Consider the following 12,401-nt stretch of genomic DNA (forward strand, 5'->3'; position numbering starts at 1 on the left):
TGCAGTAAACAAGTCCGGGCATGCCTCCCTCACTGCTGTGTTTCGGGGGGGATGCTGCATTCAGGTGCGCTCAGAAACGTGAGTTTCTAACACATGGCCTTTTGTACAACGCCTCTACCGTCAAGCGTGAAAACAGGTGTAAGATGTCTGCGGTACGGCAGTTTTTGGCCAATACAATAACAGTAAGCATGATATCAATTCTGCTACAGGGGAGACTTGATGTTCTCTGTAATTTGGTGGGAAAAAAACATGTGCCTAATGTGTCTGTATCGCAATTGGCAAAAAGGGTTGGATAATATTGGCATATCGGCAAAAAATCTATTATTGTGCATCCCTAGTTAGAAATGATATGACATGGTATGATGACATACAGCTCAGCTCTCAATACCTCAGAGTTATTATCGGTCAAATAAATCTATAAGATGATTAAGTATCATCGTCCAGACCTGTTCCACCCTCATGACTCCTCTCCTCCCCTAGGAGGTCCAACACCAGTGCAGTACCAGCATGGTACTCCAGCACTGTATCAGGGCCAGAGTGGCAGCCCACCTCCTACAGGCATGCCTCGAGTCGCTCTAGCAACCAATCAACAAGCAGCATCTGCTCGCCCCAACGTCCCATTGGCTCCGGGTGTACCTCAACAACAGCAGGTGAGTGCAAAGAGCCAGTGAATATAAATGTATAACCTTCATTGCGGCATTACCAACAATTAAATTGACATAAGTTTATAATAAAAGGTGGTCAGTAATAAATAGTAACATCAGCTGCTTGCACAGGTGACCATCCAGGTTCAGGAGGTGGAGCTGGGAGCGCAGAGACAGGGCAGCTTTTTGGCCACGCCAGGCGGACACCGAGTCCTCGGGAAGCAGTTGAGCGCAGACAACGCCGAGTCGCACAGGTGACCCCGACCATCCTGTCACCACGTCTTTTTCATGGAGGCCAAACCCCTCCCAACAACACCAAACGGACTGTTTCTGTGACCTCTGTCTTCTTTTTAGTTTCATTTGTGTTTTCATTCCTCTGCATCACCTCTCCACTCTTAACAGACAGCTTCATGCTCATGTTGTATTGTTATTCTTATCCTTGTATGTTTCTGACTGTTTGGTTTGTGTTTTGCCATCGTCTGCTGAACTTTATTTTGAAACTTCAGACTCTATTACAGCTTCTCAGGCCGTAGATTTTTGCAGATTATTTATACACAGTATTAATAACGAGTGCAAATACATCAACTTTTCTGCGATGACATCCTCAACAAATGCTCCAGCACAGTGTAGCTGGGTGAGTGGTTGGATCTAAGTGTTTGGGAGCATATGTAGAATAGGACATCAGTCATCCTGTGACCCCTGATACCCCGTGTAACCAGCTCTGCCTTCACTGAGAGAACATGTAACAAACTTTAAATACACAAACGGTTAGCATTTAGCCCTTCCAAATGCTTTTACATGCCTCAGTGAATACGTATACCTGGTCTCAGCCCCAAGTATTTGTTAGTCTGTCTGTGTGCAGTGATTTAATGAAGGCTTTCTGTAGCTTGAGGAAGGCTAGATGATTTATTTGCACAGTGTAAAAAGGATTTAGTAGCGTGTTGATGTTATATAACAGGCTGCTTATTATCTTCTGCGTCTCCTTTTCCCATCCAGCCGCAGCCTTGGCCGCTTCACATCCGGCTATGACCAGGCTCAGTTCAATCCCCACCTCTTCTCTGGTGATGCCGCCTCTCGCGGCGCAGCTGGAGTGGTCGGCTCCTACAGCCCCTACCTGCAGGGAGCATCCCTCAAGGTTCCCGGCCTGGAGGGTTACCAGAGCGGGGTGGTGGGGACAGGCGGATACGGCCCCCCCTCTACACTACAGCAGGCCCTGCTTTCCCCGACACCTTTGGACTACCGCCCCCCACAACAGCACGTCACCCCCACCCTGCAGGGCCTCCTGTCCCCCCGCCACTCTTTAACAGGCCACGCCGACCCCAGACTGCCCCCACAAGACCTGGCTGCCCTGCTGAAGAGGCAGAGCCCCCGGCCGTGCTCGGCGGCCCCCACACCATCCAGCGGTGCACCCCAAGAGTATGGAGAGTTGCTGCTCCTCCGCCAGCTGAGCCAAGGTGAAAGCTTGGACCCACCGGCACCGCAGGGGGCTCCCGGAGGCCAACACTACCACCACCTCCTCCAGATTCGACCCCCGGATGTCCAGCCTCAGCAGCACCCCGCCCAAGCACCTTGCCCCAGCTTACCTCACTCGGAGAGCATGGAGGAGGATGAGGTGCCAGCTGCCTACCACCACCCGCACGAGGGCCTGCTGGCCAAGGCAGGTGAAGCTCATGAGCTTCTGGGGCCTCCTCGAGGGGGCACCCCACCCTACAACTCCCCTACACACAGGCATGGTGGCTTCATAAGGAATGCTCCAGCAACTCGAGGTAAGACTACAGAGATGAACAGTTCAGTGTGTGTCCTGAACTCTCAGTTTAGCATCAGAGCAGTTTATTTATTACTTTTCTTGGTAAAATCATCACGCAGTATATTCACTGTATACATATACTTCATTTTGTCTGTCAGAATCTGAGCATGTGGAGTGCAGGCCCCAAGGGCAGGCCATGGAGGTGCCTGATCATAATGGTGTGGGCTATTCGCGAGGTCCCCAGGGTGACGCCTATAGGTCCCGTGGACAGTTACAGCGCCACCACACCATCCAGACCTGTGATGATGCCTATGTGAGTGAAACTGGCTGCTAGTTTCTACAGACCACACTAAACACACTGCATTTGTGCCTTAAAATTAGCTGATAAAAGTGGACTTTTCAGTGGTATATAAATGCGATACCATGTAAAGGACATAACGAGAATAATGTCACATTTGTGGCATTTTTAGATGCAGATTATGATGCGTCAGCTCATCTTGCTTGCCAACGCAGAGCTGCAGAGAGCTGATGGAAGAAGCAAATGTTTGCATGACTAAATAAAGCCAAAGTCATTTGTATTTAGATGCTTTTTGGGGGGCGTCAACACAACCAGCATACCCAAACAGTTCTGACAATCAATATCCTTCTCCTTTTTTTTTTCAGGATCAGGCAGACCCCATGTCTGGGATGAGCCTGCTGGCGGGGAAGGCACTAAGCTCGGCTCGCATGTCAGATATTCTCAGCCAAACATCACTAACAGGAAGCCAGCAGCTGCACCAGCGGGAAGAGTCAGGTCAGTACTTTAAAATACACCTAATACCATAGCGTGGCTGGTCCTTGTCCATATCAGTCAAAGATGTTTGTTTCTCATGCAGTGTGTGACGTTGAAGGGGAGCTCCATGCGGCAGCCTGCTACCCCTCCTCCTGCACCAGTGACATGCTCCTCAGCTACAAGCCCCCTGACCTGCAGTACAGCATGGAGCAGGCTGGGGTCTAGCACAGGTACACACACACACACACACACACACACACACACACACACACAGAGTAAAGGTTTGGTTATAAGAGAATGTCTGCACTTTTTATACAGGAAGGATTCAACAATGCTTGTCCAGCAGGTTCCTTTTGTCTACGTACCATCTTATGAATGACTTTATCAAACCGACCTTGTTTTTATGGTTTACTTCACATCTATTACCTGGCCCACCTTACCTCAGATCTTTAGACTCTGACATACAAACAAACCTTAAATGTCGAATGAAAACCAGTTGATCTACTTCATGCATTGAAGAACATGAAAAACAAAAACCACATCAAAGAGCAGTTTTCAACCCATATCTCCCGGCAGAGAGAGAGAGAGCGGTGGTCAAGGGACTGGAGGGCAAGAGAAAACAAAGGGGCAACCCAGCAGGACGGTTCAGGGTTTAGTTTGTTTGCAGCTGAAGTCGCGTTTCATCCTGCCGACTGCCTGTGTCTGTCTGCTCCACCCTCCGCCACACCTGCAGTTTAGACACTAGCGACACAGCTGACTGTTCTCCTTCACAGAACGCAAATGAAGATGTTTTGGGAAGTCCCTTTCACGGCTCATAAAAATGCATAAAAGTTAGCGTGAGTCAGTCAGACAGAGCAGAGGAGAGAGACAGGGCTGTCACCTGGTCTCTATGTTTTCATTTAACCCCCGACCTGCAGACTGTTGGCTGTGAGCTAAACACCACTGCACAATTACTGACACCCAGAAATGTCCCATAAATGAGAAAAATAAGAGAAAACACAGATAAAGGGCAGATTATCTGCAGATACAGACACAACTAAACACGTAGCCTAGTTAATGATTGATAATTGATCATTGAAAGGGTAGGCTATATTTTAATGTGGGTCTAAACAAGGGGTCTCCAACCTTTTTTCATCTGAGAGCTACTTTGAAAAAATTACTCTCATCACATCGCTGTAATTGCTGGTGGTGCCCCACGTTGATTCTTTTGTCGACTGAAACGTTGGTACTGCAGATGACACACACACACACTTCACTTGGGGAAAACTTGCTTTCCCACTCCCTGTGGAAATAGTGTGTTTTTTCTTTTTATTAGCGTAGCCACCTTCGTTGTCCATCATAAAACCTGGCTAAACAGGCTAACAGCACCGAACTCCTCACTTTAGCTCAAGTAGCGTTCAGCATAACTGACCCGAGCTTTGCTGGAGGTTGCTGCAAAATTGCTGTGATTGGTTAGGTTCAGGCGTTGACAAAGTTCGCAGGAGCATCACCGTTTTTTATTGACAGCTGATAGGCCTCTCCTATTATTCAGTATTAGAGGGGGTTGGACATCTGTGTACTTGTTGAATTGGTCTAAACAATATCAAATAATTATTATTTTTTAGCTGTACCAGCAGTGTGCAGGAAAAAAATTAAAACACCTACAAGTTGTTTTTTTTGTTGCCGTGGTAACGAAACAGGTATCGAGTATCGTTTTTTTTTTTTTACTAGTATCGTATCGAAGTTTGAAATTCTGGTATCGTGACAACCCTACCTTTAAAATATGAAAATGTTATTAGAAAACAATGCATCAAAAAGTCTAAAGTTTCTAATAACGGAACTTGAATGCATCTTTCACTAAACTCTCCACCAGCCCCAGTTTGTATTTTTGTCTTTTGCTGTCTGTTAAGTATTTTTAATATTAGACTTTAAAACCAATCTGAAAACTCTGTTAACAACATCAGAGATTGCAGCTGTTCATATATTGTTGTTCTTCTTGCAGGAAGGGGTGCATCCTGTGTACAGCGGTCCATATCAGCCATCCTGAGTTGTGTTGACTTGAGTTGAGCAGCATCACGCCAAATCACCTTCGTCTGCCCAAGCGGGGGCGCTCTACGTCCATCTGTCTGTCTCCATCTGTCCCTGGGAGGGCAGTCTGCGCTGGAAAAAGGGGAGTGTGGGTTGGTGTAGACAATAGAGGGTTGGGGGTCACAGGTTGGGGCCTTTGGGTTTAAAGTGCCAGCATTTTCTGCACAGACATCCAGCAGTCGTCGTTGCAGGTTGTCTCCTGTTTTCACCTCCCATCATGCGTAGATTGGGGTTTCACTCCTCCCTCTTTCAGCTCCCTCTCACCTCCTCCCGCGTCAAACCTGGCCCCCCCCCACGTCCACCTGCTGCCCCGAACTAATCCTCCCCTTTCACCCTTGGTCCTCTTATAACTGTTGGCATACTTCATTATGTGCCTCAATGGCCAACGCATTGATACAGTCATACTATCATACATACATACATAGAGTCTAAAAACACAATAAACATACACACTGCTGCCACAAACCCAAAGTATTCACGTTAGGTGTGAGTGTGTATGTGTGTGTGCATGACTGACCAGAAGAGGTGAGCGGAGGGGAAAGGTGTCCCGAGGTTCAGTCTGCTCCTCCGTGTCTCCCCCCTTCCTGCTGTCCCGCAGCAGATCATTCCGGAGCGGGCTGAAATCTCAGCAGCGGCGGCGGCGGCAGCGGCCCCCTTTTTCGGCCGGGTGGTTGGTGTTTGGGTCAGGGTTTCCAACTGGGCAACCAAATCGCTCTCTCCAAAGATGGAGCTCAGTGACATCGCACAGGACAAACCAGCTCTCTCATTGTTCTTTTCTTTTTGTTTTTATTGTTTTTGTCATGTTCTCGCATTCATTTTTTCTTTATTTGTTTTATTTTGAAATTCATTTTTACGGCTAATGTCCATGTAGGCATTACGGTCAATATTGTTACTCTTATTGTTATTACTGTTTTCTGTAAAAGAGGTTTTATTATAATGAATATTATTATTATTATTATTAAAGGAAAAACAGTTCTGTGTTGCAAGGAAGACAACATTGTTCTTTGATTACTTAAGTAATTCTGCACTTTCGGTTCAAGCTATCCCCTCTCTGTCTGTTTCCAGCCCTCCTCGCGGCTCCCTGCAGCCCCTCACTCTCTGTCATGCTGTTCCCCTGCTTTCCAAATCCTCCCTCCCCACCTCCTTTACCCCCACCTTGTGTTACCCCCCTTTCTCCATCCTACTTCCTCCTTTCCCGTGTCAGTGACAGTGTATTGCATTGTGAGTAGTTTTACCAGACATTTGCTCCTTTCCTTGTACAGTGATGCCATGTATAGAACGCTATTGCAATTTCTGTATGAATTTTTTTCCCTTTTTTTGTTACTTTTTTGTTGTTTTTAGATGTTGTTGGGGAGGCTTTTTTATATTGGTATTGTTTATCATTTGTATTTTTGGATGTCTTCAAAACCTTTGTTTTTTTGTTTTGTTTTATGACTCTTGAGATTTCTAGCCAAAAGAGGACAGAGAGAAGAGAGACAGTGCTCTCTCTGTGTCGTAAAAAGATTGTTCTTATTTGTTTTAATATTATTCTATCGAGACACTTGAATAAGAGGAGGTTAATTATTTTGTGTTGCTTTTTAAAGTATCATTTCAATTGATGTTGTGACTGTCATTCTTGTTGAAGCCTGTTTTCTGTTACTGGGGTAGTTGTGGCAGGCTATACAGGGTCAGGCTTTGGGCTTTGTCTGGGTATGTTCGGGTGCTACAGAGACTTGACACTCTATATTAAAAAAAAAAACAAAAAGACAAAAAACGAGGGAATAACTTGTAAAATAGCTGACATATCATCCTAAACATCACAAGTGTGGAGACGGACAAACCCACATCTCTTTCTCTTGCTGCGCTACCTATCTGCTGTGATCCTCCCACCATCTTTTACTACATCGGCTTGTGATTGGACAACGCCTTACGGACATGGCCCCCCCCTCTTCCCGAGCTCACCTTGTTACTATTGCAACCAAGGAGGAAGCTACAACTACTATATTACTCGACCCCTCCCCTCCCGTCTTTATGTTTTTCTTCTCTTGTTTCGCCTTTTGCTTTTGCTCTCTCCCTTGAGCCTGGACGGGAAAGTTGGAGGCGGAGACGGGCTGCATTTCATGAACAGTTACTTGATCTTCTTGTGGTTGGATACACCTGGGAACATCTCCAAACCAAAAAGGGAAACATTTCAGGAGGTGACTATACAAACTGTTTGAATTGGACCTCCAAAGCAAGAGGAATAGGAGGTTGTGGTCAGAGCGGGGCAGGTTTGCCCACCTTAATCTTGTCTACCAAGGCCTGTGCCCTGAGCTGAGTCCAGCTCAAGCACAGCCAGACGGAGGCTACAGCACACTGGGGACCACAGCAGAAGGTTGAACCCCTCCCTATTTTTAAATTTGTTTAACCTCTATTTACTCCCCTCTATACAATACCCCTGGATATTGAGTCTATATTGGACCAGCAAGAGACTGTGGTTCAAAAAATAAAGCTCCACGTGTATGTGTTCATGCTGGCCAGATTTCACAGCTACTGGCTGCACGGTTAACTTTTCTTTTTTTGTATGTTGCATACATCTGAAAGCTGAAGATGGTGTCACGCTGCCTATGCTTTCCATTAACAATGCGTCACTTCCTGTTTACTGACATTCACGCCTCTTCAGAGCAGGTGGGAGTAGCTTTATCGATAAATCCAAATAGAGTGAAGTGGGATTCTCTCGCTGTTTAAATGACGCCAAAACTGAGATCAGAAGGGGAAAAGTTCGAGTCCTTCTTGGGAATTTGGGAGGAAACGGCTGTAATGGAAGACATTGCATGCGCGCTGCACAAAGGCAGGATATAAACTCTAAAATTAAGACCAGAGGCTCCACTTTGTCTGATAGTGTGACCAGTGGCAGAGGTGTTGTCAGAGGCACACAGGAAGGGACGGTTCGCGTAAATGGAAAGCGTTGAACATGTTTTGCATCTTCTGCTCGTCAGACCCTCCCACCCCCTTTTTTTTTTCTGTCTTAACTCCTCCATCCCTTCCCTCTATATTTTCTCCCAGCCTCCCTGCTCAGCAAGCCAGCTCTCTGCTCTACTCCTGTTTTCTTAGGTTCATTTTTGTTTTATATTGGTTCATTTTGTCTTTATTTTTTTGTTTTTGTTTTTATGTTCATTTCTGTTGAGTACAAAAATACTAAAGTGCAACAACAATGATTAAAAAGAATATCAACCAAACTGAGATGAATAAATAAATATATATAAATAAAGAAATAATTTAAAAGGTCACGATTGGAGTGTCTTTTTGTTAGTTGCTACATCCATCCATCCATTACCTGTACTGCTTATCCTGCTCAGGGTTGTGGGGGGGGGGGGTTCTGGACCCTATCCCAGCTGTCATTTTGTGAGAGGCGGGGTACACCCTGGACAGATCACCAGTCAATCACAGAGCTTACACATACAGACAGACTCTGGCTATATCCTCCATACTCCATACTGCGTGCGGCTACGGCCCAATGACTGTATATATAGATGGACAACGCTTCTCCATCTGCTCCCACTGTACGAAATTGATGCCAAAATAACCCCTGTGATAGGCGCAGGCGACGTCATATGGAGCCAGAGACTGCGCAGTAGAGATCGGCGAGTGAAGCGGCCGTAGCCACTTCCGCTAACCCAAACACACACTTAACTTACCGAAAAAACAGCAAGGATCCCGCACACCGGCGTGTTTAACAGCAGAATAGCTTCTCTGAGTTGGTCTGAGGTTAACGTTCACAGGTATGGTATAACTTCAATGACTGTAGTGATTGTTTTAGTTACGTTTCCACTCGCGGATCGTCCTCCGCTCTGCTCACCCGGAACTGCTTGGCCGCAGGAGCCGAATTTGTCAACAGAGCTTAACATAATTTTGACAGCATCAAATAACTAATTAAAAATAAACTTGTCAGAAAAATGAACACTTGGATTTAAATCAGCATGATAAGAACTAGCTACAATGACAGAAACCATGTTTGCGAAAAATTTATTGGGCGTGTATTTTGATTTTATAGTTTGACTCATGTCCCACCTGTTAACATTGAGGAGGCGGGCTTTATGACCTATACTGCAGCAAGTCAGCAGGGGGCGCCCGAAATGTTTTGGCTTCACTTTTAGGGAGCTGTCATGTTGTCCATCTTTTAAACAGTCTATGGGCTGTAGCATGGAGGAGCTTTTCATATTTTTTTTAGCAGTATGCTACGCCAGCGCCAGTTTCCGGTCTTGGAAAGTGGAAGTAAACCGCTGTTTGCTGCTGCTATGTGCTATTTCAACTGCCGTTGTGACGTCCCAGCGCTTTGGATTGTGGGATAAAGTAGGCAAGGTAGACTGGTCCGACGCATACTGGAGATTTTTTCTGAATCAGTATGACATCCAGGTATTTTTGGCATACTGTAAATTTAGTTTTTGTTTGCATACTACATACTACAATTTGACCAAATCAGTACATACTGCTAGTATAGTATGCCATTTCGAACACAGCATATCTTTCATGCTCACCCTCAATTTAGAGTCACCGCTGAACCAAACGAGCATGTCTTCGGACTGTGGGAGGAAGCCAGTGTACACGCACGGGGAGAACATGCAAACTCTACACAGAAAGTTCCTTTTACTCCTAACTGGGATTCGAACCAGGGACCTTCTCACGGTGAGGCAACAGCGCTAACCACTGCATCACCGCGCAGCCCTCATAAATGCTATATTTCCCTAAAAACTACTTAACAGAAGCATAAGCAGGCGAAAGAACAGGATGCACCACAACAATGTAGAGGAGGGTCATAGTAACAGAAACATCTCTCTGTTACTGTCAGCAGGTCCTTCTGTGACTTTTAAAACATCCAAAGTAGATGTAAGAAAAAGACCCTTTTGGTGTAATGGAGATATGGCATGAATAAAAATGGAACATCAGGAGGTCAAAGTTGCCTTGACCTTTTGCCTGCCAAAATCTGATCAGATCATCCTTGAGTCCAAGTGGATGCATGAGCCAGATCTGAAGGTTCAGGAATGATTCATTTTGTTAAATTAGACATTTGTGTCAAATTGTGTCATAATTTTTTCATGAGTTTTTGTTGCCAAAATCATTTAGAGAGATCACAGTGACCTTGACCAAAATCTAAAGAGTGTGTTCTTGAATTCAAGTGGACTTTGTGCCAAATTTGAAGAAATTCCCACCAAAAGTGGCAAAAAAAAAATCAAATGGAGAGAGGAATTGTATCCAAACACACTAAATTTTTGAGGTGGATACTGATAACAATGTTTGAGACTTATAATGAATAAGGGTTCAGTGTCCTTGCCCAAGGACACTTCGACATGTAGACTGAAGGAGCTGGGGATCAAACTGCAAACCCTCCAGTTGAGAGAGAGTAAACTGAGCTACAGGCGCCCCGAAGAAGTCTGACCACAATATAAACTTTTACAGTCACCAAAAACATTTTAGAGTCACCAAACAACTTCTCAGGGCTCTTTCTTGTTGACAAACTCTTCAATCTATCAAATTTTATTTGTATAGCGCCAAATCATAACCAAAGTTATCTCGAGACACTTTACAGAAAGAGCAGGTGTATTCCATACCTTTGTTATGTTATTTAAAGAGAGGCCCAACATGAATCACTATAAGTAGCACTTAGCACCATTCGGCACATTGGCAAGGAAAAACTTCCTTTTAACAGGCAGAAGCCTCGAGCAGAACCAGACTCATGTTGAACAGCCATCTGCCTCGACTGGATGGGCCGAAAATGGGATAGAAAGAGATGCAGACACAGGCAAAGGCAAAGAGAGCAACAACAACATATGTCCTTGTTACATCAACAACAACAGGTAATACATACTTATGGTTACAATGCTAATGATACACTAGTATAAAGATTAGCAAATAATAAATTAGCAAGAGAAGCATAGTAATGATAACAGGCGTATAATAATGAATTAGCAAGAACACCATAGTAATGATAAAGGCTGTAGTAATAGTAATTGTAACAGTTGGAGTTAACAGGTCTACTATTAGCATTAGCAGCAACAATAATGATACTATGGGGAATACTGATGCAGTCCAGCAGGTCCACAGCAGCAGGTGGTCTGCAGCAACGATTCCCAGGAACCTGGGGAGCACAGAACTCCCGGGAAGATATATGGTTAGTAACGTTAATGGGACAAGAGTTAATGTTTACACTGCTTCTGAACTACTACAAACCTACTTTGGCATTTCTGCCTAAGAGATTCTTCTGACTAATCAGGGGTCATATGTGCCAACATCAATATATATCTGCAAAGAACGAATAAGGGCTAGCTGGTGAAGCTCTTGCTGCAATGTGACAGTTTTAACCCCACTACTGACTTCCCCTTTATCCATCCATCCGTCCATCCATCATCTGTACCGCTTATCCTGTTCAGGATGCAATTGGGTTGGAACCTAACCCAGCTGTCATTGGGAGAGCAGGGTGCACCCTGAACTGATCACCAGTCAATCACAGGGCTGACGCCTTTCACGTTACACATTCACACCTGCAGGCTATTGTAGAATCACCAATGAACTTATCGAGCATGCCTTTGGACTGTGGGAGGAAGCGGGAGCACCCAAAGAGAACCCACGCATGCACGGGGAGAACATGCAAACTCCACACAGAAAGGCCCACTCCGTCCAAACCGGGATTTGAACCAGGAACCTTCTAAGTGTGAGGCAATGGCGCTAATCACTGCACCTAACCCGTGCAGCCGACTTCCCCTTGACAGAGACAATGCAGTAAATATAATAAAGGGTTTTATAGATGTCTATATATAATTATTTTAGATGAATATTTGGAGTCTCATCCATTGTATCACCTTGCTTAATGAAGCAGGACTTACCTGTTGGGTTTAGCACTGACCAGTTTTCAGCAGATTATTATCCGCATCTGTTTACATTAAATGATGGGATACAGGGATGAAAGTGTCTCAAATATGCAGCTTGTTTCATCACTTTACAATGCACTAACATTTCCTAACCTTCTGTTGACCTTGCGCCACAGATGATTAAAAGTTAAGGAAAAGGATATGCTGTTTTTGCTAGATGGATAGCTTTTTGAATAATTTTTTTCCAGGCAGAGATAAACTTTAGAACAGTTTCCTTAAGGGCTTTTTCCTCAAAAACAACACCAAGAATTTTTATCACGAGGGAATGCCATGAAAATGAGAATTAC

General features: G+C 44.9%; 1 protein-coding gene across 2 annotated transcripts in view; it reads left to right on the top strand.

Moving 5' to 3' along the window:
• Positions 1 to 5,634, top strand: part of sik3 (SIK family kinase 3) — a 39,746-nt gene extending 34,112 nt beyond the window's left edge. For both annotated transcript variants that reach the window (XM_069676527.1, XM_069676528.1), the window contains exons 20-26: positions 481 to 650; positions 777 to 898; positions 1,641 to 2,410; positions 2,550 to 2,704; positions 3,055 to 3,184; positions 3,267 to 3,393; positions 5,145 to 5,634. In XM_069676527.1, the coding sequence (XP_069532628.1) occupies positions 481 to 650; positions 777 to 898; positions 1,641 to 2,410; positions 2,550 to 2,704; positions 3,055 to 3,184; positions 3,267 to 3,388 (1,469 nt within the window). In that variant the 3' untranslated portion in view covers positions 3,389 to 3,393; positions 5,145 to 5,634. The remainder of the gene's footprint in view (positions 1 to 480; positions 651 to 776; positions 899 to 1,640; positions 2,411 to 2,549; positions 2,705 to 3,054; positions 3,185 to 3,266; positions 3,394 to 5,144) is intronic.
• Positions 5,635 to 12,401: the final 6,767 nt, after the last annotated feature.

This window comes from Semicossyphus pulcher, unplaced genomic scaffold (genome assembly GCF_022749685.1).
Source record: "Semicossyphus pulcher isolate SPU_LCO1_2020_fin unplaced genomic scaffold, fSemPul1.0.p SCAF_26, whole genome shotgun sequence".
NCBI lineage: Eukaryota > Metazoa > Chordata > Actinopteri > Labriformes > Labridae > Semicossyphus > Semicossyphus pulcher.